General features: G+C 49.0%; 8 protein-coding genes across 8 annotated transcripts; 3 read left to right on the forward strand and 5 right to left on the reverse strand.

Annotated features, from left to right (window-relative positions):
* Positions 1-235: 235 nt before the first annotated feature.
* On the reverse strand, positions 236-2,267 carry F5B22DRAFT_593439 (alpha carbonic anhydrase). Its single transcript, XM_047973997.1, has 3 exons — positions 1,130-2,267; positions 780-1,072; positions 236-660 (listed from the first exon to the last, which is right to left on the reverse strand). Exons 1-3 carry the CDS (start codon positions 1,566-1,568, stop codon positions 523-525), a joined length of 870 nt encoding a protein of 289 aa, XP_047834254.1. The 5' UTR covers positions 1,569-2,267; the 3' UTR covers positions 236-522.
* A 2,431-nt stretch (positions 2,268-4,698) lies between these two features.
* Positions 4,699-8,214, reverse strand: F5B22DRAFT_466333 (uncharacterized protein). The gene is made up of 3 exons (XM_047972108.1): positions 7,471-8,214; positions 6,071-7,399; positions 4,699-6,005 (listed from the first exon to the last, which is right to left on the reverse strand). Exons 1-3 carry the CDS (start codon positions 7,603-7,605, stop codon positions 5,085-5,087), a joined length of 2,385 nt encoding a protein of 794 aa, XP_047834255.1. The 5' UTR covers positions 7,606-8,214; the 3' UTR covers positions 4,699-5,084.
* Positions 8,215-8,936: 722 nt separating this feature from the next.
* F5B22DRAFT_466322 (uncharacterized protein) lies at positions 8,937-13,360 on the reverse strand. Its single transcript, XM_047972107.1, has 4 exons — positions 12,014-13,360; positions 11,884-11,955; positions 11,605-11,823; positions 8,937-11,552 (listed from the first exon to the last, which is right to left on the reverse strand). Exons 1-4 carry the CDS (start codon positions 13,014-13,016, stop codon positions 9,052-9,054), a joined length of 3,795 nt encoding a protein of 1,264 aa, XP_047834256.1. The 5' UTR covers positions 13,017-13,360; the 3' UTR covers positions 8,937-9,051.
* Positions 13,361-15,308: 1,948 nt separating this feature from the next.
* Positions 15,309-16,396, forward strand: F5B22DRAFT_466452 (uncharacterized protein). The gene is made up of 2 exons (XM_047972110.1): positions 15,309-16,168; positions 16,253-16,396. Exon 1 carries the CDS (start codon positions 15,569-15,571, stop codon positions 16,163-16,165), a length of 597 nt encoding a protein of 198 aa, XP_047834257.1. The 5' UTR covers positions 15,309-15,568; the 3' UTR covers positions 16,166-16,168; positions 16,253-16,396.
* Positions 16,397-18,655: 2,259 nt separating this feature from the next.
* Positions 18,656-20,508, forward strand: F5B22DRAFT_466456 (uncharacterized protein). Its single transcript, XM_047972111.1, has 2 exons — positions 18,656-19,538; positions 19,617-20,508. Exons 1-2 carry the CDS (start codon positions 19,196-19,198, stop codon positions 20,183-20,185), a joined length of 912 nt encoding a protein of 303 aa, XP_047834258.1. The 5' UTR covers positions 18,656-19,195; the 3' UTR covers positions 20,186-20,508.
* Positions 20,509-21,462: 954 nt separating this feature from the next.
* On the forward strand, positions 21,463-21,945 carry F5B22DRAFT_643262 (uncharacterized protein; the record flags this gene model as incomplete). Its single annotated transcript, XM_047978240.1, has 1 exon — positions 21,463-21,945. The coding sequence occupies one exon, from the start codon at positions 21,463-21,465 to the stop codon at positions 21,943-21,945; it is 483 nt and encodes a 160-aa protein (XP_047834259.1).
* A 1,006-nt stretch (positions 21,946-22,951) lies between these two features.
* On the reverse strand, positions 22,952-23,888 carry F5B22DRAFT_466556 (uncharacterized protein). The gene is made up of 3 exons (XM_047972112.1): positions 23,518-23,888; positions 23,235-23,439; positions 22,952-23,037 (listed from the first exon to the last, which is right to left on the reverse strand). The coding sequence occupies exons 1-2, from the start codon at positions 23,755-23,757 to the stop codon at positions 23,284-23,286; spliced, it is 396 nt and encodes a 131-aa protein (XP_047834260.1). The 5' UTR covers positions 23,758-23,888; the 3' UTR covers positions 22,952-23,037; positions 23,235-23,283.
* Positions 23,889-24,019: 131 nt separating this feature from the next.
* On the reverse strand, positions 24,020-25,715 carry F5B22DRAFT_643263 (uncharacterized protein; the record flags this gene model as incomplete). Its single annotated transcript, XM_047978241.1, has 5 exons — positions 24,020-24,702; positions 24,912-25,142; positions 25,242-25,304; positions 25,489-25,545; positions 25,610-25,715. The coding sequence occupies 5 exons, from the start codon at positions 25,713-25,715 to the stop codon at positions 24,020-24,022; spliced, it is 1,140 nt and encodes a 379-aa protein (XP_047834261.1).
* Between the last annotated feature and the right edge of the window lie 202 nt (positions 25,716-25,917).

The raw sequence follows: 25,917 nt of genomic DNA on the forward strand, positions 1-25,917 counted from the left end.
TCTGATACTTGGTGTTCCAACTAGATAGGCTTGGTTTAAGATACTAAGTACGCTTCCATATGCTTCCAAATTCAATATTCAGTTAGCAGACTCAAAAACATAATCTAGGGCACTTTGAACACCCATACCTAATTTCCAGTCGTACGCCTTATCTTAAATGACAGAGTACAGCATTGAGCACGCTCCTGGGATCTGAAAGGGTTATTCGTGTCCAAGAATTTCGACGACAGCTTACCACCTATTCTTACTCATTAAAATATTTGCCATCCTCCTGATAACTTAAGCTCAAGAGACAGTAGGAATTCACGAGCTAGTCATTTATTATCTAGATATGAACTTTATCACTTATATCACACTATAGTAGAACCTGACGTTCAGAAAAAGATGCGAGCACTAGCTCAGATTATTAGCTATACGAAATTTAACTCTTTACCAACATTGTCCCAGTGATAGTGATAAGTATGCGTCTATATGTATGTCCATCTTGTCTGATCACAAAGCCCAAGGCGGCACTCAGATTTCTTAAGCCAGAGCTGACATAGCAATCAAATTGGCCATGCCGGGGGTATTCTGGGGGAAACGTGAGTTGAAGCCGACTACATCTCTCACCTTGGCAAATGTAGCGCGAGAAAGAGTGAGCTTGCTTGTAGGGACCGACCACTACAAACATTGCGAGTTAGCTACTATCTCGAGAATACTGCGCTTTGACAAGGAAAGGTTTTCAAGTGGGGTTGAACAAAGCACGCCGTGTTACGTAAGATATGATTCAAAATGCTTACCTGAACGCCTTCAGAGCAAGGCGGCGTGGTTAGGGAACCGGCGTAGCGCTGGAACTCCGTGGTTGCGAGCATCTCATTCAGCTCGGTCATGCTGAAAGCCCCCGTCTTAGTAACTGTACCCGGTGTGGCAATGGCGTCGATGGAGGCAAAGATAGTCTCGAGCATGGCGGAGGCGGTGGCGCGTCGTCGGAGCGTTCGAGTTGCGTTCGCTGACGTGGAGTCGACAAGGTCGACGTAAACCCCAATCACGGCCAGCTGTTGTTCCGCGCTTTGGAAAACCATGTGCATTTCCACTAAACCGATTGTCAGTCACACAGTTAAGTAATGTTAGGTTCTCGAAGCGAACGTACTGGGCATGCTGACGCCATTGTCGACGTGCTCGCTGGGATGGTGGAAGTGGAACTGTAGGAGCTCATATTCCACTTCCTCAAGCGTGAGTGCTCCTCCCTTGCCCTCCATCACTACCTCTATTGTGCTGCCGAGGTTTTCGAACTCCGCTTCTTCGACTTCCTCGGGAAGAGTTACGGTAAGGTCTGTGCCCGGCACAAGCGTGAAGGACCCTTCAACCATGTTAATGGGCGACTGGTTCGTACCAGTTGAACACAGAGCATTAGCAGGACTAAGATGATGCCATAGCAAAGGTCCTCCAGTGCCGATATAACCAAAAGTGGCCGTCGGCACAGTTTCTCCCTCCTCTCGTCGGTCTAGATGGGTACGTGCACCACAGAATCCTAGGACTTGCGGTATCGCCGACGCAAGGAGCAGAAGCGCTTTCGGTGATGTAGTCATTGTGAAGGTGGTAAGAGGCTGAAAGCAACTGAAATGATTAAGAGAGTAAAGAGGTAAAAATGAATGGAAAATCTATCTTTTTCTGTTGTTTACAAGGAAAGTGGTTCTATGACTGCCCAGCAGTAAGATGATGTATATACAGATGTGTAAGAAAAGAAAAGGGCGGAGTAGACACAAATAGAACAAACCATAAACATTACACTGGCGTTTGTAGGCTGGAACTACAGTAGGATTATATCATTCTACCTGGGAAACACAAATGATGATAGACGCCCAACCAAGCCTCGTGATTACCATACCCGGGCCACTGCTTGGCGGTTTCTCACACGAATCTGACGCTCCTTGGCTCCCACAAGGGATGAGAATTCACAACAGCCAAGAAAGGCGCGAGCTGCTGCTTTAAGAGCGCAGTTGTCTTGGCTGCCATTATGCACCCTTGACGGCTGCGTCGCGTGCATGCTAAATGCCGGGAGCTTCCCAAGGAAGCTTATGATGTTGAAAAGCGTTTAACTAAGCTTGGTCGGGTCTGCACGCCAGTAGTATCTTCTTCTGTGCAACAGCGTGGCTCTCCAGAGACCATCACCACTTATTATTGACCGGAAAGTAGGTATGTAGCTGGTGCTCTTCTTACAGCGTGTACTATGTAGTGTAAGTACAGTTATGATCTTCCCATGCCCATGTAATGTGACGGGGATTATGATAGGTCAGTTGTGATATATCGTTCGATTTCTTCTTATTCCAGTAACAACTGGTAAGAATTAAGAGAGGCTTGGCGAATTTGTAACGGCCAAGCTTCCAACTACATAGTATACACCCGAGCCAAGCCTCCCCTTAAAGACGGCCACGCCGCTTACCGCAACCACCCGTTAAAAAAAGTCGTCTGAAGGGGTCCTTGGCTCTACCGTACCGCGTACTTGGGGTCGGATCTCTTCGCAACAAGATATTTTGCTACATGATCAGTATGAGAGGTTCAGCTAGCCCCCCCTCCGCAATCATGATCTAGGGAAGAAAAACAAAAGTCAAAACATAGAGGCCAATGCGCTTTAGTGTAAAAACGTTGTTTTCATGTACGCCTGTAAGAAGCTACCTATGTGCCACCATCCATCTCTACTACACAGGCGGAGTATAGACTCAGTACCTATGTAAAGCATGTTTCATAAGAGTCTTCTCCCTCTTATATTCCGGTTCCGTTTCTCTCCGGTTCTCTTAATTTAAGAATAGTAGCGTGTGTTGTTCGTTCCGATGGCGTGGCTCCCCTCACCCATCTTTGCATTTCGCAGGCCAGGACGATTATCTTACGCCGAGTGCACGTGGTCATCTGAACATCGAGACAAAACCCATGTTCCGATCAACAACTCTGTCTGCAGTAGGCAGGCACTTTTTAGTAGTCTTTGGCGCTCTGCTCCTCTATGTGTTCTAGTGTACGTATCTATTAGTTTACAGTAGCTTGACAGGACTATTAACCCATCCTTTGCATAATTTCACATTTTACCTCCACTAGTTTTGTACCCCGCGAAACACGCCGCCCGCTATGGATGATAACGCGCTAAAATTAGTAATATTTTGTAGGGTTAGTATCTCACTACTAATACGTGTGACGATGGTCATCTACTAAGTAAGCGGACACGGTCGTGTAACACTTTGATACCATTCTCAAGATCTCATCAAACATGGTTCAGCTAACTACATGTCCTAACGGAGCTGAGAGCGCGCAAGGTGTATAAGCACGCCTGACCAGCATTCCACTTTCTGTGCTATGCAAAATGGCCAAGTAACGTCGGCCTTACTATGCTAGTTATCAACTTATCACAACAGTTCGGTGAGTAGAATCCCTACATTGCTGATCAACTCTCTGGAGCTCTAGCTATCTCTGAGGCGATATCCTATAGCCAAGTATAACAGGGCAACCAAAAGATACTGGTTACATTCAAACCGAGGACTAGTTGTAGCTGTAGTTTTATCCACATTAAACACTAGATGTTGAATTCCCCCAACCTTGGCAGTGGTTGTAGAATCGACCGTTGCCGCCAAGTCAGACTTTGGTGGTCTGGACCTCGTGTGGAAGCAACATGCGTTAGATGGCGTTGTTTTCAGCCTAGCCAAGATGAACTCTAGCTGCTTCTCTAGCTTGGCACAACTACACTACAACGGGTCTGAACGGGGGAAACGCGAAGACATCGTCACGGTCTCTAAACGGAAGGTACCGTGTGCATGGTCCTTCATAGTCAGACCGATGGGCCAAGATCACAAGTTCAGTAAGTTTAGCCGTAACCAGAAGGTTCTATGAAACACGTTGCTATGAAAACTTTGAACTGCTTTGAGTAATGTAAGCATGAAGCCAAACAAGCCATAAGCATTGAAAATTCGACCAATGAGAGGCCCCCTTTTTCAGTAACAGTTTCCTATTCTGACAAGTAAACCTAGGGCTAACAATGCCCAGTGAGCGGAATTATCGTCACGTAGAGTAGCAGGTGATGTGTTTATATGCTATTAATACGTGCGTTACGACTAGGCTTAGGATTGTTCTAGCTTGCTTATGAAGCTGAATATCTACGGGTCTCGGAGAAGCTCTAGCTTGAAATCCCCCTGAGGATGGGATCTATCGTCGGTCCGGTTATTGCCGCCGGCATAGTTGATCATAATGCTAAGCTGTGTGAATAACACAGCTAGTATGCAATCCCGAGATAAACGAGTGCTGCCCGAAATGATGTCGGGGATTTGCATGCGTAATGCGACCGCAATACTGGCGGCAAGTCAAACTAGACTTGTATCAATAAGATCTAAGATATTCAAGCTTATCCGTACGCTACCAATATCAACCATTATATCCAGGATAATCATCGCATAAGCTGAGAAAATATCGATACCGTAGCAATGGTTCACTTCAAGTTGATTCATTAGACCTCTTGACTCTGAATTGGAACTGCTGGCATACAAGTTCTGACATATGGTGTCATAGCGCCGTTAGAAAACGATAAATAACAGGATATGAAGAACTGGCACTCCTGTTCCTGATATCGGATTACCGGCTATGCTCGAAATTATCACTAAATTCCAGAGAATTAGCGCTGCACTCAATGACACTTGATGTTGAGGTTGAACAGGTTCGGGACCTGTCAGAGGCTGTGCTACAATGTGTGAACCAAGGTAGTAAGAAAAACAACTTCACAAGATAGTCTCTTGATACCTATATGTACAACAGCGGCAGAAAACCTCGCTAAGATACTTCAATCCCGTATATTAAAAAAGGAAACCAAGAAGAGGATCTAAGTGGTGTCAAGGACTTAAAGTGATAATAACAATAGTAAGGACTGTAAATAACAACGTTACACGGGTATGCTCACCAGGCTAAATTGACGTACCGAAATCCCAAAAATCGCCGCCGCCAAGTTGCCAGCTAGGGATATCAAACCAAACACCAGATTATCAATGATCCGAATATTTTGATACCATACGCACCCATCCATATTCAAGCGCCCTGGGAACCTTTTCTAACACACCGACCTTTCCCCCTTATCATCTAACTGACCTAGAACTCTGTCCAATTCCTTCACCCCCTTTGAACCTGAAGCCAACAAGTCGGTCGCGGATATCTCGAGGGTATTTATTAGTATCGCCCTCAGCCAAGGACTTCCCCTCCATGACCAGCAGCTGTCCATTTCTGAACTTCTCGTGCGAGAAAGTGGCGGCATGATTGACCGTAACCGAACTCCCCTCAACCTCCGCAATATTCTGCATCCGGATCCTCTCCCAAAGCCACGTCTTATTGCGCGAGTAACACTGATAGAAGCGTTTATTGACCATCGCCGCGGCGCACAGGTCTCGCGGGTCATCTAGAAGGCTCAGTATCCTCAAATAGCAAGCCCCGTCGTTCTCCTGACGCCAATCATTACTACTATTACTCTTGTGATCTGCAGGTGCATACCTCTGCTGCGCAGCAATCTTGAACAGCTGCTCGCCGAAGGAGCTGTTGCTCTGACTTTGCGTGCTCTGTCGCGGGCTTCTGTTCTTCGATAACGCCCAGCCGCGCTTCCCTGCTACGTCGTAGAGCGTCAGCCCTGCGACGCTCTCGTATATGTCCTTCAGCGCGGCCCGGAAGCCCGGCGCAAAGTCGCAGACCCCGCCGTGGGATTGCGGCGGACTTGTCATGAGGCTGAGAGATTCGATGATCTGTTGTAGACTCCGTGTTTGTGGTGGCGCTTGCGCGTGAAAGAAGGCCGGGGACTGCAGGACGGCGGGGAGAATCCCTAGATCGGCGAGGGTCTTCATGTACCATCCTAAGTTTTGTGCGTCACATATGCGGTCACCTCTGGGACAGCGCAGACAGCCCGAATTTGTTGTTTGACCGCTGCCGGTGTCGAGTGTTGAGTTGAGGCACGGTGTAGGGCAGAGAAATTCGTTCAATGTACTCCTACACAGCTCATAGATTTGCTCGATCTAGAACATGAAGGTCAGCGTGCGAGTGTATCTTATATTTTGCGATGCAGAAATGGCGGCTGTACCTTTGCACGGCGTACTGCCGCGATCTTCTCTTCAACTTTGAGTGGCCATGATGAACCCGAGCCTGTCATACCCAGAATAGCCATCCTTGACAAACGAGTGAAGTTCTCAGAAAGTCCAAATACGTAAGATACAACCAAGACGTCTGCGAGCATATCATCTGTCGCGTTATCCCGCCAGTACGGCAACCATAGGTGTTCCACGGCTAACTCCAGAGGTGATGTACATCGGTATCGCAAGCAAGCTTCCGCAATTGCAACGAACTGGCGAAAAGGGACTTCTCTCGGCACTCTGTCGTGATGATTATGAGCCGCGTGTAGCAAAATTTCGAGAGAGCGCTGACTATTCAGTTCGGTCTGCGGCATGCGGTATAGCATGACCTCGTTACCGTCAGCACAGACATGTCTTGACGGAGGCAGAGGCAGACTACGTCGGATGTCATCGTCTAATTCGGCACGGAAGTGGGCGTTGAACATGTGCCCAAAGATGGGCGATGATGTCTCCCGTAGACAATGAGATGCTACGCGAAATCGGAATACAGCATGCTCCTCGTTCTCGGCGTTGGCAAACTCCAACATTACATCCCCTGTGGGGGATATACGACGCTCGATAATGGTTCTATTCTGCGGTATGCCCGAGGTACCAAGAATCGACTGCACCTTTATCAGATCTTTTTTGATCTCATCGTAGTTGCGGAAACGGACGTCGTATTTCGGAAAGAAGTCGAGATCCGCAGACATCATTCTGGATATACTCGCGTTGCGCATGTGGTAGATGGTGTTAAGACGGGCGGCTTTGTCAGCACATATCCTCTCAAAGCCCTCCCGGGTCGCACCCTTATCATGCACATTATATGTTTCTTGCAAAGACGTCCGTAGCGTGTTGGCCAAGAGCTCAATAGTGCTCTGCCATTCATGAGTTGCCTTCTGGCATCGGTCATCCTGGGAGCCAAGATGTAGAGACGGATCGACCCGACTGCCAGAGCTCTGCGACGACGAGCCAGTATCAATTGTGACCAAGTTCAAAGTGTCATAGGAGGAATTCCTTTGGTATTCTGGCTTTGGGGGCACCGTAGTAGGGCTGACCACTGATGACTCTCTCCTGGGAAACGGCGGGGTTGTCAATGACTTGCAACATTCGAGGCACCTTTCTCTATACTTGACATATTCGTCCCAAGCTGAATCGACATGATTGACGTTTCTCGCCGCGCTCTGAATTTTGGATGAGTATTTGTGCAATTGGCGGAGATTGTTGGCAATGATGGGGTCGACAAACGACGGCAAGCTACCAGGAAAGGCATTCGCATCCGAGGTTGGTGGCTTTTTGCTGTTCTATGGTTAAGCATATATGTTAATGTCTCGTTTATGTAAGATGGTATGCGGCTCCAACGGCTTGAACTCACGGCAAAAGGCGTCGTGAAAGACCATCTCTTCCCTTCTTTGACCACGGAAGATATATCAGACGCACTGTGGCGGTTCCATCTACCAGAGGCCAACCCACTGTCATGGCCAGGTTGGTGAGGCGAAGATGGCATCATCGACAGATATGCTGTGCTGGCCAGCTAAGTTCCGAACCAAAATTGATAGGTACGATGCCTTCTTTCAGACAAAGCGGGGGAACTCGTGCGACAACAATACATGCCTCACCATCAATGATCAAAGCCTAGCCGGATGCTTCTCTACTACCCTGGCATTGGGTACGTACTGGCTAGCGAGGCTGATCCGAGTGCGAGTCTTGGTGGTAGAAAACAGTCGTGTCTGCGCCAAGATGGGGAGTTCAGCCCATGGGCGGCTGTCCGTCTTGATGTCATCCTAACCTAAGCTATTTTCGAGGTAGAAGGCTGCCTTACCATCCAGTGTGCGACTTCATTTCAGCTCTATGTGCCTCTTGAAGACGCCTCTAGAACACCTCGTGACACTGGCCCCTTTAGGTAATTGCGCAGGCAAATGGCAACTCCTAGCCAAGATGGCGGGGTTCGTCCTCGCTAACAGTTTGTAATGTCTCATTTCCCCCCAAGCTCCAATGCTGATGGTAGGGCAATGTGGCGTTTCGAGCTGTGGTGAGCGAGTGCTGCACTGGCCGATGCTGGAGCGGAGACTTCTGTATCGAACCTCTTGTCGTCGTTGCTTGCTGCTGCCATCTACTCGCTCTGCACAAGACTGAGATAAAGAGTTTGATGTATTTTGCGTTTACTTTATTTTTTTTTTCTTTCGTTCCTATGCATTGTTGTGTCTATTGACCGTCTATGTTCGTTGCCATGAAGCTTGAGCCGACTGAATCGGCCCCCTCAATCCTTAAAGATCTGTAAATCCACAGCGCCGATATCACTTGACTGATTTCCCTATCCATGAAAATGCCTTGATCCTTTTGAAATATTAACATGCCTGCAAACATACAATGGTATATAATATATAACCCCTAAGCACCTCGTAGTTACTCTTCCCTAACGTTCGTTCGACCGGGCCTGTACAACACTAAAGATAGCTCCAGACACAGAGCTCTGGCTTAGAAGCTAAACAATCCATGCCCATCGGCGCAGACTCAAGCGGTGCTTGGTTAGGCTAGTAGATAAGGGCAATGAATCCAGGAGCTGCTTCTCGGCAGATTGCTCTTCTCTTTTTTTTCAGGATTGCATTGACCATATCCAAAGCCTCTTCTTGGTGAGACCCCGATTTGGTGCCTTGTTGTGAATATTGAGTGCTGTAGGGTCTTATTAGCATGGCATGATGTTCCGCTAACACAAAACTGCACATTTTCTCCGCTACGCGTCAGCACCTTCAGTCGACCGGACTTCCTGTCCAGTGAGGTAACCCACGTGTAAGAGCACACGCTACCTGGGCTCAGATGGTGTCAATATGGCACCGTCATCCGAACATGAATTGGGCTGTATATAATGTGAATGCCCAAACCCATCGTTGGTGGCTATATCCAAGAGATGGATGTAGATCGCCAGAAATGGAAGACTCAATGACACAGGAATTATCTAGCCACCCTTCCTGTCCGCCTCGTTTTTTGGTGGTAGTTCGCCCTGGGACGGCGCCTCGCTCCGGCCTTTCACGTCATTAACTCGCTTCCTTCCCCGAGACTTCTGCCATGGACCATTTGTTCCAGCGTTATCACTTTCACTCTTCATGCCTCGTACAAGCCCATTCTCTCTTACCAAACCATTGATTCTAGGGTTCGAATGCAGAAACCCGTCAGTCTCCGGCGTTGGACCCTCAGCGAAAGGTTTGGATTGGATTTTAGGGGTTTCGGACATAGCTTCTTGTCTATGATTTGGAAGCACCGTGCGGCTAGAATTCTCCCCTAAAGGTAGCTCTAGCTTTCGAGTAAAGCTAGGTGAAGGACTCTTTGTCTCATAGACTGGCGATAAGTGATGCAAATCGTTTGCATGTATGCTAGTCTCCGTGGCTAAATCTAGCTGAGCAATAAGGGGACTGGGCACTGGCCGTGGAAACCGTTGTAGATTGGGCGGTAAGCTTCCTGGTGGAGCCGCATGGCCGGGGGGGAGCGTTCCCGCTTGCCAAGTGGTAACTTGAAGAGCACCCTCTGGACTTAGAGTCACCGCCTCATTTGTGAAGTAAGGGCCAGAAATGGGCGGAGTTGCCATACCGGACGGTGGCCTGGACCCGTTGACAACAACCGGTCGATCAGATACTGGTGAAGCAACCTGCCGAGACGTGGTAATTGCGTCCGAACCAGGAACGGGCTGTGAAGAGATGACAGTAGGATCATTGTGAATGTGCAGCGGATTTTCATATCCACCCAAATCAGGTGTAACATTGGATTCGCCGTGCCAGGCTTGCTTCGGTGAATTGTTAGTTAGATGCCTCGACTGAGATCCATTAACAACTAGAGGTGCAGTTTGTGCGGTTTCGCGGTGCAATTGTTTCGGCGAAGTAGTTGCAGTTAAGGATGCCGAACTACTACCTTCCGGATAAGCTATTTCTTTGCTAAGGGGCGATGGTGATCGCGACGTCGCAGATGTGCTATCGGGTACAGGCTGTGCAAACTCTTCAGCCGAGTGACCTGGGCTACTCGACTGAGTCCCTATATCTCCAAAAGCGGGCATTCCGTTAGCTGTACCGCTTGCTCTTCGTGGGCTAGAAGGATTCGTGTAATAACTACTACTTTTGCCGTCGTCAGGAGAATCAACAGTTGAGCTGTCCAGCTCGTTGTCGTTGCCTTCATCAGGAATGAAGCTAGGAATGGGAATGCCATTGATATGCCGTGCTGGAACACTAGCGAATCCGTTCGACATTTGAGCGGCAAGTGTGAAATTTTGCCCCGGTGGTACGACTGCTATGGGTCTTGACGCTGGCTGGGAGTGAGACCTTATCGTACTGCCTGATGACCCATGTCCAGCCTCATTTGCAGCTGTAGATCGATGAGAAGATCGTCTATAATCTGCACTAGTAATGTTCGAAGGTGTAGAAGGGTAGGGTGCATAACTGTAAAATGCTTGTGCTTGTTGTATAGGCATTTGATAGTAGTACAATTCTGGGCGCATCTCGGGTCGGATGGGGGCGCTTAGTGGTGGAGTATCAAAGGAATTCGTCCTGGACCGCTCGGTGGAAGATTGCGCTTGTGGCGTGGCCCCCTGCATCCTCTGGGCATGTTGTAAGGCTTGCTGCTGGGCAAAGGCTTGGGATTGCGTATACTGTAGGAATCTCAAATTATTTTCCTGGAGCTGTAATGCTGAGATTTGCGCAACAAGCTCCGGCGACTGCATGTATAAAGAACTGGCATCTTGGGTACCAAGGGCCATAGCGTATGCCGCTGGAACATACATCGGATTCGCATTGTTCTCGTAGTTCAAGCCAGATGATGCTCGCCGACTATTGTTCGTATTGTTATGGTTCCCATTATTTCGAGTTTGATGCCGAGATCCATTTCGATAGCCCCCACGGCCAAGACGGGATGATTGCTGTTGAGATGCACTTCTCAGGAGCACTGGTCGCGAGACTGGAGGTGGTTTCTGAAATATCTTTTCCTCTTCTTTGGGGTATACATATTGCTCGCAGCATTCTTCCAAGTTCCCCTGTGCAATGAGATCGAAAGCACGACGTAATTCAAGATGTATACCACGAAAAGCGGTATCATCAGCAGTGTTACCCAGGTTGCGGTTCGTGTTGAAAGGCTCTTCAACGCATAATTGGTTATTCAAAGCAAAATGCCATTTCTTTTCAGTCTTTGTGACCAATTTCCCTAACCTCACCGAGAGAGCGCTGGTCGAGTAGTCAAACTCGTGGGCGAAGAATCGAAAAAACTCGAACAACAATTCGCCTAATGTAGACTCGTTCTTTTCACCAAATCCTCGTAGTTTATCTACGTCGTCAGCAAATGCTGCGATCTCGCCATCTTGCCGAGGTAACTTCTGATGAGGCCGTTGGTGCAGAGCAGGGAGCACAGGCGGCTGTCGGAGTTGCAAGAATGCAATAATCATACATATCCAAGTGTATGAACTGAGAGTCCCACCAAAGGCTGGAAAGATGATTATTAGTCGTGATCTAGTTGCGTGTGATTACAGACGTACCGGCATCATTGAGTATCCTTCGCCTTGTCCAATACTTTATGATCATCGCAAGAGGCCGTACTCGCTCGTCAATATGGACATAGGTCTTGATCATGCGGGTATTCTCTAGTGCCAAGGTGTTGTTGACATTCATGTCGCAGCTGAGCTCCAACTCCGGATCCCATATTTTGACGATAGGAACTTTAGCTGACGCAACACACACAACTTTTTCCATTCCATCTATCACACGGGTGAGCATTTTGATGATAATGAAAGAGGAGCAACCGAAACGCAACTTACGCTTTGCCAGTAAGTCTGCAAGCATGCAGATACCCTCAAGCTCTTTCCAAGGGGTTACAATGCATATATCCACTAGAGAATTGTCAGCGTGCTCAGGGACTGTTGGTCTGAGCAGCCCAAGACAACATACCGTCCGAATCATCTGAGCACAACAGGTTTCCCGATGAGCCGAAGAGATGTACGCGAATATCATGCCCAGGCCATGTATCGTTCAGAAGTTTCTCCAACTTCTGAACGAGTTTCTGCCTCTTCGTTTCCACGGCCGCCGTCGGCTGTAACCGATCATATAATTCGCGCATATCTGTGGTGAGTTTGCGTTCGTCATCTTCAGACAATTTGCTCTGCACGCTATTCAAGTCCAGCTTATCTAATGGGTCAGTACCAATGTTGTATGGTATTCTCCGCCTCGAAAACTTGAGTCCAGTTTCATATTTACAGCCACCACCCCGTGGTGGCAAGGGACGCAGTGATGGGAGTACGCTATTCGTCTCTGAATAAGCAGAGCGAGGTGAATGGCTCTGGGCCGCATTGGGCGACTGTTCTCGTGATTCGAAAGAGAATTTTCGGGCGTGTTGTTGGGGGGTAGATGGAACCGAGTTTGAGTGAGGCAAGTGTGCAGAAGATACCGACGTTTTTGGCTTTGGAGGGAGACCATGGACTATGTCAGGTTTCTTGTTGTGCATCTTGGAATGAGTGACCTTGCCTGTCATAAGCACGCGGTCGGGCTTGGGGGTGTTCTGGGTGCTCCTATTCCCATGGCAATTCTGGGAGCTCTGCCTGGCGCGAGACTCCTTATTCGACACTTTGGACAACGATCGAGACCTGGCACCGGCGTGAACAGGTTGCGAGGAGAGGATGGGAGGTAAGGGAGGCGTCTGAAGACCACCCCCTCGACCCGGCGCAATAAGCTTGTTGTACTGTAGGAGTTTGGCTTGGTAGAGAGAAGATTGCTGCGGGAATAAGATCGGAACCAGATCTAGGTGCGTGGCAGCGCACTGGGCAGCGGCGAGCTCGGGGGGATTGGCTACCGATAACGTACTGAGTCGGGGAACACTTGGACTAGATATAGATCGGGTCCAGATATGCGTTGGGTAAAGATGTTTAGAGTCTGCCGCTACAGGCTGGCCGTCCATTAAAAGATCGGGCCCCACACGAACAACCGGGCGATGGTCGTTAATTTTGTGGGTGCAACAACGTGTGTCTCGTGACGTAACCGCTAGAAAACTAAAGGGCTGGTCGAGGGTCGTTGCGGATAGGACAGGAGAGTGTCTGTCGCTAGGCGAGTCGGTGCAGGGAGTGGCACAGCCTATCTCTGTATGTTTGGACGGAAGCTCTTTCAGCCGACCAGCCGGACCTAACAGTTGTGACGGACGGGGTTGGACGGGGTTGGACGAGCGGACAACTGATGGAATCTGGAACAATTGGAAGCTGAGAACACGGTAGAGCAACAGTCGGGAAGGGCGAGGTATTGGTTCCAGCCTCTCAGCGCCTGTGAAGAAAGGCAGTCTATCGATATACGAGGTACAAAGTATGCAAATGCTAGTAGGACGCCCGACGCAGCGCAAGAACCAATGAAGCAGAAAGAAACGGGGGACGCGAGAGAGATCTCAAGCAAATATCAGTGCATCACGGCGCGCGCGTAGGGATCGGTTAACAAGGCCGGCTCAGGCTGGAACGAATGGACCGAATAGACGGGACGGCAGAAACGACTGATGGGAAATAAGCACAGCGGCGGGTCGACCGGCGGACGACAACGACGGATGGGTATATAAGGGGCGGGTATCGCAAGAAAAGGGCAACGTTCCAGGACGAATGCTGTAGTCTAGCGGTCGCTGAAGGCGTTTCCAAGGAATACAAGAGGCCGGAGGAGAGACGAGAAGCCGCGATGAGCCGTGATTGTCGTGATGGATGTGAAGAGAGGTAGGTGGTGGACAGGACGGAGGAGGATAGGGTAGGTAGGCAGGTAGTGTAGTTGGTTTAGACTGTGTCGATGGATGATGGAGTGGAGGTGAAGGCGATTGGCTGGGTTCGCTCGCGCAGTACTTAGGCAGGTATGTACTGTAAGTAGGTACCTACCTAGGCTTTGGTACCTACCTCCTACCTACATATGTAGGGCATACTTACTCACCGTAGGCAGTGACTGAGCCAGCCGCTCAGGTAGGCGGCCCAGTGACTGAGTAACTGACAGACTGAGGGACAGGTACCTACCTGCCTACATAATACCTGGTAGGGAGGTGCTGCGCTGTGCTGCGCTGTGCTGCGCTGTGCTGTGCTGTGCTGTGCTAGGTACCTAATGCTGCGGTGCGGTGCGGTGCGTTGCGCTCGAGGGTGGCCCTGGGTTAGAAGACCAGGACCGGGGGTGGCGCCTGGACAAACCTGAGCCCGAGGGCTTGACATCAATCAATCAAAGGGTGGTGGTGTACATACCCGTGGGCCGTGACATACCCTACTACTTCGAAGTACCTACCTCGTACCTAACCTTATGTTTTCACATTACATAGGTAGGTACCTCCCGGTTGGTTGTGCCCCTAAACTATCCATTTCCTAGTACTACCCGTAAGTAGACAACGGAAGCAAGCGTAGAAGCAGTACTAGGGATAAGGTCGAATCGACACCAGAAAGGGTCATTTGATAAATCCCATTCACTGCCTACTTAGAGTAGGTATGCGTAAGAACTTCGTACATACGAAGTACCTATGTGTAGGTACCTACCTATCAGTATTAGTAGTGCCTACCTCCCCTACCCCTACCATGCCTACCACTTACAGGACCTTTGCGAGGCATTGTAAGTGGAGAGCGTAACCCATAGCAATGTCGACGATGCACACTTGCGCATTTGTACTTACATAGACAGTCTTGCCTAATGCCAGCGTAGGTAGCCTATCTAAGGTAGGTCCAGGATAAGTTTTTACAGTTGGTAGGTTAAGCAGATTCAGTAGATGAAGCATGTAGGTACATACCTACCTTGTAGATACATAGGTATGGACCTAGGTAGGTCCATGCATTACACTTGAAATGCCACCTACAGGTACTACCTCCTACCTAGATACATTGTCTCTGTGGGTGTTGTGGTCGTATCGACAGGGGAAAACAGTAAGCCAGAGCTTGTCTAGTTACCAATTTTACCCTTTCCAGCATTGCCTCAGTCATACTGTAGTATGGTAATATGCAATTTTGGCCTTGTCGTATAGAGAATTCGATTGTGTAGCGTGCCCAGTGTAGCGTGCTTGGATAATTTAGTCTACATAATGCCTAAGTCAATACTTACCTGGTACTTACTTGGTACTACTCCGTACACTAGATAGAGAGAGAGAGAAAGAGGAAGGGAGGAGGAGGGACCAGCAGTAGACAGACTAGCCAGGGTAAGAAGGTAAGTACCAAAATCTCGAACATTAGAACTCCAAAGCCAAAGACAGCGCGTACAACTACCTCTTTCATTGCATTTAACGAACAAGAGGAAGCATTGTCAATCAATTTCGTTTCTTCCTTCGTACATGCCTCATGCCTCTTGCCTACGACCACATGCACAAGGCGGTAACAACATAAGCGTGCCACACGGGCTTGACTTGGTGGGCTGTCAATTTACACACAGAACACCCTCACGACACTAGAACACATCCCTCCTTCGGGTATTACTTACTCAGTATGCCCAGTATGCCCAGTATGTGTGCGTGGTTATCTGGAAATGGAAATGGAGCCAAGGCATGTTCCCCGACAGCACATCGATTGGATGAATTATAACGTAGTAACCGAGTGTTCCTTTGCTCTTCCTTGGTTGTATACAGCAAGCACCACACAGAGACCGCACAGAGACCACACACAGAGAGTAATGGAAGTCTACACCTGGCAGACCTGGCTACGGCACAAAGGGGTGCATGCATTTCCCTCGAGGTTTGCATTGCCATTAGTCTACTACCTACCTTATATCATATGCGACGGACTGGCAGTAACACGGGGCACCGCCACTTTTATTATACATGATAATCTCCCGAAGAAGAAGTATACATCACTCTGTACCTACTTACCTCCGCTTCATTACCTGCGAGACGTAACTTGTAAAACCAGTATTTCCATACTACGCAGAGCTGGCCGATGGTACAACACGAGCCACCTCACGCTTTTTTTTGCTTCTTCCTCTCTGCTCTTTTCTTTTCTTCGCCTGCCCTGTGCTTGGTTACCCGTGGAGATATCCAAGCTTTTTGGCACCACAATGCCAGGATTCGTCATGTATTTCGTCATGTGTCTTTCAGTCATACATATTACGTATCTGATGGACCGGTAATAGGTATTGGTAGTCAGACAGCGCTCCTTCTTAGTAGTAGCCGCGACGTGCTTGGCTTTTGTCCCCAGTTTGTCTGACTTTGTTCAGCTCCTGCGTACGTGTGTATACCGATACAACATCCCTTTCAGGATACTCGATCAAGATTTCCTCCACAATTCGAGGTCAAAGTCCTCAGGTTCTTCGATGGATAAGCCCACTTATGTATGCAGCGGATAGATCCCTCCCATGTTCGCCATTGTCACCAGTCTTTCATCGCTGGCTAGAAGCACACGTGTGTGGCACAATAGCCTCGACCCGGTCCCTGTCTCTAATGCGGCCGTCTCTAGACCTTTGCACAAATCCACTTGTTTTCAATACCCATCCTCTGAACGGTGACCCATGAGGCCAAAGACGACTTTGTCTTCAAAGATCGTTACCTTACCAACTCTAATCGAAGGCGCTAGAAGAAAGGTTACACATTTATTACACTTCATTACAACTACCTATCAGCCTAATGACACTTTTGGCGGTTGTTGGTACAACCAAAAGCTAGGCTTACAGCGTCACTGATTAACAGTCTTTTGTTACAACAATTTCGCCACTAACCTATTGAGCCTCCAACATCGACTAAATTTTTGATATCTAAGCGTCGACCACATACTTAGTCGCCAGCAAATACCTACGCACTGCAGCTGACGCATGGATAGACCATGAGCATTACTGTATGCCAACTATAGTGAGCCGGGGTTTCCTGTTCTAGGGCTAACTGTTTTTGAATAGGGGAACTCTCACATGAGCCCACTTCGAAATACCTATTTCGAGCAGTTTCGGATTAGCTAAGTTCGTATCTGGGGAGTCGGTCATTGAACCCTCCGCCCCATCTGGCCTCGTCTTTCTTACATAGGGCAAGATGCTTATTCGCAAATACCTCTTACTACGTACAGCTCCGCCCCGGGAATCGGCTCCGCCAACAATTACGCCCCGAGGACGCCGGTACCATGGGTTCGGTGTGTAGCTTCCTTTAGAGGTATGAATCATGGCGACTAGTGTTTTCCAGAAAATTCGCCCCAAGGCCTTTACGTCTGGTTGTGGTAATGCTAGCCGTGCTTCATTTCTTCTCGTGAACAGCTTCTTCCATCCACCGTGCTGCCGGCACCCCGGAATTCGGTCGAGTGATTTAATGCCCGACATGTTCATCGGAGATCAGCCCGTCGAGAGCGCACGCAGAAAAAAAAAAGGGTATAGTCATTCACAAGATCAGCCGTTCTTCATGCAGTCTCAACCCTAGGCGCAACCAAGTCCAACCATTGCTAATGCTGTTGGTTCATGGCGGCATCAGGGATGCGTACAGTTGGCCGTGCCGTTGCCCAGACGGTTCTAGCAAAAACCCTAGCAATCTTCCCCGATTTCATTTATTACACATTGCGTAGACATCGGGCGGGCGGCTGTTAATAACGCAGCATTGGCGTCGCGGGAAAGAGTTGCGGAAGGGAGCTTGCACGGACATGTTGGCTCCGAGGACTGAGGGTCAACAACCCCTTGGGCCCCTTGGGTAGAGCGCCACAACGCACGCGTACCTATGGCATCGTGGTGTTTCTTAGGACAGCAAACTTATTTGTTTATTTACTTTTGGGTGTGTTCAGCTCATAGGTTCTCCATGCTATGCGTTAAGCAGGAGCCCGTGCGGCGGGTATGCAGATATCCTACATACTACCTACCTATGTAGACGCAACTCCTTGACATGGTGAGGGATGGTGAGGGATAGCGAGGGACATGGTCAGGACCAACTGCAGCGAGGTGGGCTGTCAGAACAAACCAGCAGCAGACACGACTGCGCAGCAAGCGACAGAGACAGATCGATCCCAGAACGGCTCATCCACCTCGATCCACAGCCAAGTGGCCTGAAACTGGTGAACATGAGATGCATTGTCGGTTCTCGTCGACCACTGCAGGCCACGCCGCCTACATGATATCTACATGATGATATACTATGTACGCCGTTATATATCCAAGCAGACGACGGTTCGTCCGATGGCGTGGCCAAGAACAGAAGCGAGTGGCCAGCGAAGTTACAAGCTGCAGACCCCGCAGATTAGCCGGGGTCCGGGATGGGATGGGGCTCAATCGGTACGGTAAGATGAGAAGATGAGAAGATGAGAAGATGGGAAGATGGGAAGATGGGGGGCTCAGGGTAGGTGGGTAGGTACATAAGGTAAGTACCCAGGTAGGCTATATGCTAGGTACCTATCCGCCTGTCTACACTACTGCACTGTACATGTACTACCGGTAGGTCCCGGTAGTGTAAGTGCTGCAGCACGCTATGTACTTACCTACAGCACCTTGAATCCCGCCCTTCACAATGTCCACATCTTTTGTCCACATCTCTGTCTACAACCACAACAGACAACAGGGTCCGAACAGGACCTTACATAGTACATACTATGTAAAACCACTTACTATGTATGTAGGAGGTGACACAGGTTAGCTGCCGTCTCCTGCAGTTTGGTACATAACGGCGCGAGTCTCCCAACGTAGGCGACGACGGCAACGATGGCGACAAGACCACCCACCCCATAGCTTGGCAGTCAGCCTCGTGTCTGGCCTTCATCCGAGGTTCGATTCCGATGGGCCCTTTCTACCCCCAGTGTTTCTGGCCCCCCAATCACAGCCACAAGCCTCGCGCTGTGAGACACGGCGACCCAGCGAAGCTCGAACGGGCAACCTCTTGAGACAACCCCTGTGTCAGCCAAGTTTAGGGAGTTTAGAAACTTTTCACTCTCAGCCTCGTCATTTCGTTTTACCAGGTCATGATAGGGTGTTCGTGTGATTTGTTTCAGATATTGCCCGTTTTAATTGTCTGCTAGGGTTAGGAGCCAATATGAATTTCCTTTTCCCCCCTTCACTCTCCTTAGTTCAACGGCATATTCGAAATTTGTCGATTATTTGACCTGATTTGATCTTCGATCATAAACTCGTGAAACGTTATTTGTTCTCTGGTATCAATTGTCTTCTGCTGCTCTACAAGTACTCGTTACACGACCCATATCCAAAATGCTCTCTAGCTTCACAGCAAAGCTGGCGATGAAGAAGGTGGGGTTGTCAAGCGACGCCTTGGATTTCTCTTCCACACCCAGCAACCCTTCAAAGAGCGACTCTAATGCCAAGTACGATGACGAGGATGACTCGAGCAATTCGAATTGGCCTGCGTGGATGAGCACGAAAAAGCTGCCCCTTACTGCGCAGGCGTGGCTCTCACCTACCCCACCTCCAGTGCCCATTGCGACGGAGTGCCCTAAGCCCGGCGATCTGGCTCCGCTAGATCGTGACCGTCAGCTCGAATTCGGTGGTGGTCGACCTGTGATTGTGCTCTTTTTGCGATGTGTTGGATGCGCATGTAAGTCTCCTTAGCCTCCACGTGACTATGCATGCACGTGGTCTCCTCTCTCGCCGGTCTGACTCATTATCTGCCCAGTCGCGCAGAAGTCTTTTCTCGCTCTGCGTACTCTCGCGAGCAAGAAACAGGGTAGCTTGAGATGTATTGCAGTGTCGCATTCCTCGGCGGCGGCGACACGCAAGTGGGTTGATATACTAGGGGGTTCGTGGAACGTCGAGGTCGTCATTGACCAAGACCGCGCCATCTATGCAGCCTGGGGGCTAGGATTGGGGAATATATGGTACATGTTCAATCCCACAACTCAAGTCCAGGGCTGGAAAGAGAAGGGATGGCTTGGTATTAAGGTTGCTGATGCGATCCAGCGAACCGGGGCCGCAGACCGTTTGACGACAGGAAAGAGTGGCACAGCCGTTAAGAGAACGGGCACTGGTATGAGCACCAGGAGTCAGGGTAAAAGTGGCACAGGAGAAGTTGAGACAAAAGGTGAGGCTGACATCGAGGGCCCGTCGACAGTCATGGGCAATAAGTGGCAACAAGCAGGTCTATTTGCTGTTGATGGACGAGGTACCGTGATCTGGGCAGCGAAGGCGTCGAGAGCAGACGATGTCATGGATCTCGATGCAGCAGCTGCAAGTCTCGGGTTCTGAGTTGTTATGGCCAGCTCTCACGATTAACAGTTCGATTTCTGTTCCCTCTTTATGATCACAAGGCCTGGCGTTTGGTGTTGTTCGGCAAGATCAGTCTTTTATCGTCTCCTTTTCCAGCATTGTACTACTATACCAAATGTGAGACAAGAATGCCAAAATTCGTTAGCGCTATGATCAAGAGCACACAGCATACCTATATCCTTCTGGGCTGGTGGCGATCCGTATTACCACGGTACATGTTGTGTCTCCGCAGCCGGGTGGCGGTTATGCCGTATCATCTATCAGGCTGTTTCTGTACGACCGGCGCTGTCGTAGCACGGAGTACAAGAAGCTGTCACTTGGTTACGTGGTGCTACCATCACTGTGCCATCTCCCCCCTTGCAAGAGAGGTACGTCGGGTTGCCTGTAATACCAAGGCATACGTATATCTTCACTGTTCGTACGAGGCTTTGCAATGGCTGGCCCCCATTGGGTGTCACTGTTATTACTAGACGTGCGTGTAGTGATGACATGCTAGTCGCACTTAAAATGTTCGAGCGACAACATGCTGATCTTGACTGCCAAATTCTCAAGTCACGTTACATGGGAAGGTTGAGTTGACAAAGTCACACAACCGGGCACTAAAGCTGTGTATATGGGCAAAATCTAAGGCCCTTCTCTCCCATGAACTATACACAAGCTTCGTATCACGGCTGTATGTAGACATCGCAACATTGTATTTCGACATGTAGATGTAGTATCATTCTTGACATACATATCCAGGGGCGGCTGATATCGCAAGAGCTTTGAAGCTCTTCGCGTTGCTAAGTTATTCGGTAACTGTGTCCTCAATCTTCCTCTGAGTGAGATGAAAGGTTAAATCCCCCAACTCCTAACCACCCAACCTAATACCATCTTCTGAACGAGAATCATGTTTTCTTAGTTCTAGGACGCATGAGTATATACACCTAATTTCTAGACTAGCGCTTCTGTGTTAGGCAATTGGGAGTCATTGTCTGCTTGACATGTAATAGGCTTTGGCTAGAGCACGAAAAACCTAGAATGCAAAGCTTGCTAGCTGAAGAAATGGGTATATAAACCCTCTCGTAGCTCCCAGGTTCAAGAAGTTTGTCCCATCCGGCTGTCGATTGATTTGAACACTCCAATCTATGCCAGACCGATTTTGCTAGACGGTAGATCACAACACTACTTTTCAATATACAGTGAAAGAGCACATAATACCACCGAATTAGATCCGATAAGCTATCTCATTTCGCTCTGTTCACAGTATCTTCACCATGTTACCATTCAATATCATGGGCCACGTCGCTGCGAAACCTCAAGCAGAACCTCAAGCAGAACCTCAAGCAGAACCTCAAGCAGAACTTCGAGCAAAGTTTCAAGCAGAACTTCGAGCAAAACTTCGAGCAAAACTTCAAGCAGAACTTCAAGCAGAACCTCGAGCGCCTCCCCCTTACGCTCCTCCAACACCACCAAACGAGGAAGACAACAATTTTATTCATAATGTCCATCAGCAGCCCCAGCCCGCCAGCCGCGTGACCGAGCGCATCCACTCCACGAGAGCTCAAGAAGCACTATTGCTCTTTTTTCTTTGCGGCTTCCTGGCGGAGGTAGTTTGGCACTTAATTATGGGCATAGACGCGCGAAATTCCGTGCTTCGCGCAATCAAGCGTTGGCCCGTGATTTATATTATCTCCAGAGTGAGTCTTCACTGGGCCATGTACGAGGCTGAAGATGCCGAGGGAGACGAGGAAGATTAGGGAGAAGAGGAACGCACAAGTTTCCTGTCATCAAGGATGGTTGCAGGAGGCATGGGGTAGAGTTTAAGGAAGGTTAAATAAAACCTAAACATAAACGTAATTCATCTGCGCTTCGGACATGGAAAAGAACCGGTTGGAACTGCGGAAGAACCGGTTTCAGACGGTAACTTCCTTACACTGAGTATTTGGGAAAAGATAGAGCTTCATATTCACAACTTCTAAGGACCGCGCAATACCAAGAAGATGTTGTCAGGGGGTCTTCAATGCTAGCTTAAATACCAAAAGCAACGATTTCAGTAGGAATGCCGTTGTGACCAGTGTCATAGCCCGAGTGTAATCAGCAATAGCCAGACGATGATAAGGGCATAATCGAATTATAGTTCGGGATAATACTGCTTCCAGCAATGGAATAATTACATTAAGTTCCCAATAGTAGTAGCAAAGGGGACTATCCTAAGCTAACATTGAACGCCCCCGAGGAGATGTACTAACTAGAAAACAAATCAACCCTCCTTGGAAGATCGAGACAGAGGGGCATTTTAACAGGAATAACAGAGGCAGGACTCACGATAATAAAAAGAGGGAACGCGCATAAACAAACACTCGCCGATATACGTGGCCCCCCATAGCTCATAGCCCACAAAGCTAGTCAAGGACTCAGAGTTGTGCGTGGCGTGTCACTGCGATTATGGAAGAACAAGGAGAGGAGATTAAGCGCGCGACATTTACATGTAATCTTCAGCCAAATCAACGAGTTCAGATAATCAGACGGTCGAGAATGGTAGGCCAGTTGAGTTTCCTTCACCAGCAAACATCCAAGTAATTTTTTGTTACTCAGCTGATCATAACTACAAATCAAGTTATACTGCATATTTCCTACAGATCACCTGCCATGACACATGCAAGTAAATCCAGCAAATCTCGCCCTAGGAATCTTCTTTCGTGTTTCTATTTTGTTCATTTTTATTTTAGACCTTGTAAGCCCGTCTCAACGTCTCTCTTTACCTCACTCATCATCTATGTAGTTAGATACGAGCTGGCAAGGGCAACGAGCATCAAGAACCTAGTTTCGATTCGAGCTTGAATGGTTACCTACCCAGAAAGATAAGACTCAACTCCTTATGCAAGTGAGGGTAAGAGTAAAGGATAGAGAGCAGAGAAGACGGGTGCAGGTGAAACATAGGAGCGGACAAAAAAAAATAAGCTTGAAATAAAAGGAGGAACTCCGCCAATTGCCACCAATAAATCATCCCAATCACCTCCCCAGGTAGGAAAATCAAAACAAACACCTAGCCTAGTGCTCTTCCCTAATGCTCTTTTACATGTATTTGAAATTCGCTAAACCCCGTGAACGCAACCGAAACCTGTCCTTCCCATTCCCTTTTCTCTTGCCTCAATCTCTCCAAAAAAAATTATCCCCGCTCTTCCTAGTCCTTGTGCTTGCATATTACCGACGGCCAAGTATTCGTTAAGAGTGACAACTCGAAAACACAACTCCGCGTTAGACCTTCCTCTGTACTTAAAAAGTTACCCGATGAGATGAGATATGCACGAGAACTCCAGTTGTTTAACAATAATAAAACCGAAAGAAAAAAAGCTTCGCTGTCCTTGTCGCAGGTGATGGTACCCAAATAGCAGAAAGCAGATCGCCGCGATGCCCTTTACCTGAACCGTCCAGATGCCGTGAGAGGTTCTCGATGCACTTTTGTTTGGTCCCAAATCATTCGATCTCCTCAATCCACCATCGCCTCGAGATAACGTGGCCAACTTGCTCGACGAAGAGGCGCGCTTGAATATCGTGAAGAGGGCCATTCCTTTGCGTTGGACCCGAAAAATGAAGGGAACCGAAATCAAAACTCCGGAAAACAAAATCCACCCTAATTCTTCCCCAAAAGACCTGCGAGTTCCGTATATGTCGTCAAAGGCCTGAACACCATGCTGATGCAGGATATCTTATTCCTTTCTCCCATAAAACTTTCCGACCTGAACACCGTTTAGATTTCCGACGGCTTCCGCCATCTCAAAGAATGACCCTTTCCTACTCGTCATCATACTCAATGCGAAGTTCTGATCCTTATCCCCAAACGCTCGCTTGGACACCAAGACTGGATTTATTTCCCCATACCCCAGAGCGGTTACCCCATCCATTGTAGCCATCTGCTGAAGCGCTAGCTGGATTTGCGGAGGCGCCTGATGTCGGAGTGTGATTGTTTTCATCGCCATTCCCCGACGCAGATACACCATGGCTTAGAGGCGAGGGAAGAGGGGTAGTAGATGATTTGGTCAGGGCAGGGTTAGTTGCCTGCGAACTGACGGAAGGTCTAGTTCCAATAGGGGCTACCACGCTGCCCGTTTGGCCTGGCCTGGATGTCGAACCAGCTCGAGGCGGAGACCCACCAGTTGGTGACGAACTGCTTGTACGGATAGCCCCAATATTATTCGGTGGGTTGGACTGAGGGCTGGCGTTACTATTGGCCCGTGATAGAGCTTGAGAGTCGCCAGGTTGGGATACACCTTCGGCGCCGGTAGGGGCTGGACGTCCGTAATCGAAAGCAAGCGGCGATGGGCCACGCTGAGAGGAAGTGGTGGATAAACCAGGAGCACCACCTCGACTAGCAGTTGCGTCGTCATATTGACCATCACCATACAGAGCGTTACGCTGACGCTGGATCAAATCACGACGTTCGTCTTCTGACAAGCTACCGGGGCTAAGAGCACGATCAGATTTGCCATTGTAGGACATGTCAACGACGGTATCTAAACCGATATCATGTTAGCCAATATCCATGAGAACACGATAGGGTAGACGGTTTGTGAGGACATATGGCAAGTCGACAATGGGCTTTACACGATTTTAGAAGACGGAAGTGATGCTGCTAGCGAAGCAACACCTGAACTCCGCAGAAAGAATTTCTTTGTTTTGATTTTGATGCAAAATTTGTGCTATACAGAGCTGGGTGGCCTACTTCGGTTGTATTGCTGCTCCTGATGATAGTTGCGAAGGTCTCGCTCCCGTTGAGCCGCCATCCTCCGCTTGACCTGCATCATCTGCTCCGCCTCGTTGGATCCTCGCGAAGACTGGTGTCGCTGAGCGGCGTAGAAATTCTGCAGGTTTGGCCCAGAGTGACCGCCAGATCGGGGCTCAGCGAACTCCATCGAGTGACGTGGGCCGTGATGTCCTGAGGCAACCCGACCATCTAAATCTTTAATTAGCCATGGTCTCTAATTATGGTGGATGAACTTAGGTGCGCCGATTATGAGCGCTCCGTTAGCTATTCCGATATTAGGGAACTCACGCCGGCCAGGTGGAAGGAACATCTTCCCGCTCTTAACCAGATTGTCTATGGCTCGCTCCACCTCTGAAATCGCAAGTTAGCTGCTTATTCGTCCTGCCCAATTGTTCATGACCCAAGTATTTGCAACTGGAACAATTCGCTGTGCTGTACCCAGTGTTCTTTAGTGGTAGGGGATTGTGATCGTGCAGTGCAGCTGGGACCGAGTATCTATGAAATAGTTGCAATGGCATTATATGTTGGGACATACCCTCTATTTGGTGAGAGAATGCTGCCGAGTCTTCGCGCGGAACCACAGAGTTAGCCCCTATCGCTTGTTAGCTACCAGAAGCCGTGCACATGAATAGCACTCTAGGTCGGTGATGGCGTACCTGATGATCGTGGAGGTGGTGGCGTCTGGTGATCCCACGTGCTTTGCGGAGGAGGAACAGCTTGACCGGCGCCAGGCCATTGAGACTCTCCATAGTATTGGGCCATATTTAATTTTTATGTCACCTGGGGTACGACAAGGTGGCAGGGTACTCGCGACGGTGGGAACGTAGCAGTTCTAGGAATTGAATGGTAGAGCGGTCTGGACGGCGCTCTCAGTCAGTGGAATGATCAAGGATATCTTCATCGATAAGCAGCGATGCAGTTCGGCGAAAAAGAGAGTAAACAATGATGATGGCTGTGGAACCAG

The sequence above is a fragment of the Xylaria bambusicola genome (assembly GCF_022495145.1).
Source record: "Xylaria bambusicola strain CBS 139988 unplaced genomic scaffold F5B22scaffold_6, whole genome shotgun sequence".
In the NCBI taxonomy this organism is placed as follows: domain Eukaryota; kingdom Fungi; phylum Ascomycota; class Sordariomycetes; order Xylariales; family Xylariaceae; genus Xylaria; species Xylaria bambusicola.

Excerpts from the sequence above, each read along its gene's own strand:
- F5B22DRAFT_593439 (XM_047973997.1), bottom strand. The coding sequence starts at position 1,568 with ATGACTACATCACCGAAAGCGCTTCTGCTCCTTGCGTCGGCGATACCG. Across the intron at positions 1,073-1,129 it reads CAATGGCGTCAGCATGCCCA|TGGAAATGCACATGGTTTTC; the intron begins GTACGTTCGCTT and ends CAATCGGTTTAG. Across the intron at positions 661-779 it reads CTTGCTCTGAAGGCGTTCAG|TGGTCGGTCCCTACAAGCAA; the intron begins GTAAGCATTTTG and ends CAATGTTTGTAG.
- F5B22DRAFT_466333 (XM_047972108.1), bottom strand. The coding sequence starts at position 7,605 with ATGATGCCATCTTCGCCTCACCAACCTGGCCATGACAGTGGGTTGGCC. Across the intron at positions 7,400-7,470 it reads CTTTCACGACGCCTTTTGCC|AACAGCAAAAAGCCACCAAC; the intron begins GTGAGTTCAAGC and ends GCTTAACCATAG. Across the intron at positions 6,006-6,070 it reads CGGCAGTACGCCGTGCAAAG|ATCGAGCAAATCTATGAGCT; the intron begins GTACAGCCGCCA and ends TTCATGTTCTAG.
- F5B22DRAFT_466322 (XM_047972107.1), bottom strand. The coding sequence starts at position 13,016 with ATGGACGGCCAGCCTGTAGCGGCAGACTCTAAACATCTTTACCCAACG. Across the intron at positions 11,956-12,013 it reads GTGCTCAGATGATTCGGACG|TGGATATATGCATTGTAACC; the intron begins GTATGTTGTCTT and ends ACAATTCTCTAG. Across the intron at positions 11,553-11,604 it reads AAGGATACTCAATGATGCCG|CCTTTGGTGGGACTCTCAGT; the intron begins GTACGTCTGTAA and ends TCATCTTTCCAG.
- F5B22DRAFT_466452 (XM_047972110.1), top strand. The coding sequence starts at position 15,569 with ATGGAAATGGAGCCAAGGCATGTTCCCCGACAGCACATCGATTGGATG.
- F5B22DRAFT_466456 (XM_047972111.1), top strand. The coding sequence starts at position 19,196 with ATGCTCTCTAGCTTCACAGCAAAGCTGGCGATGAAGAAGGTGGGGTTG. Across the intron at positions 19,539-19,616 it reads GCGATGTGTTGGATGCGCAT|TCGCGCAGAAGTCTTTTCTC; the intron begins GTAAGTCTCCTT and ends TTATCTGCCCAG.
- F5B22DRAFT_466556 (XM_047972112.1), bottom strand. The coding sequence starts at position 23,757 with ATGGCCCTCTTCACGATATTCAAGCGCGCCTCTTCGTCGAGCAAGTTG. Across the intron at positions 23,440-23,517 it reads TTTCTTTCGGTTTTATTATT|TTGTGTTTTCGAGTTGTCAC; the intron begins GTTAAACAACTG and ends TCTAACGCGGAG.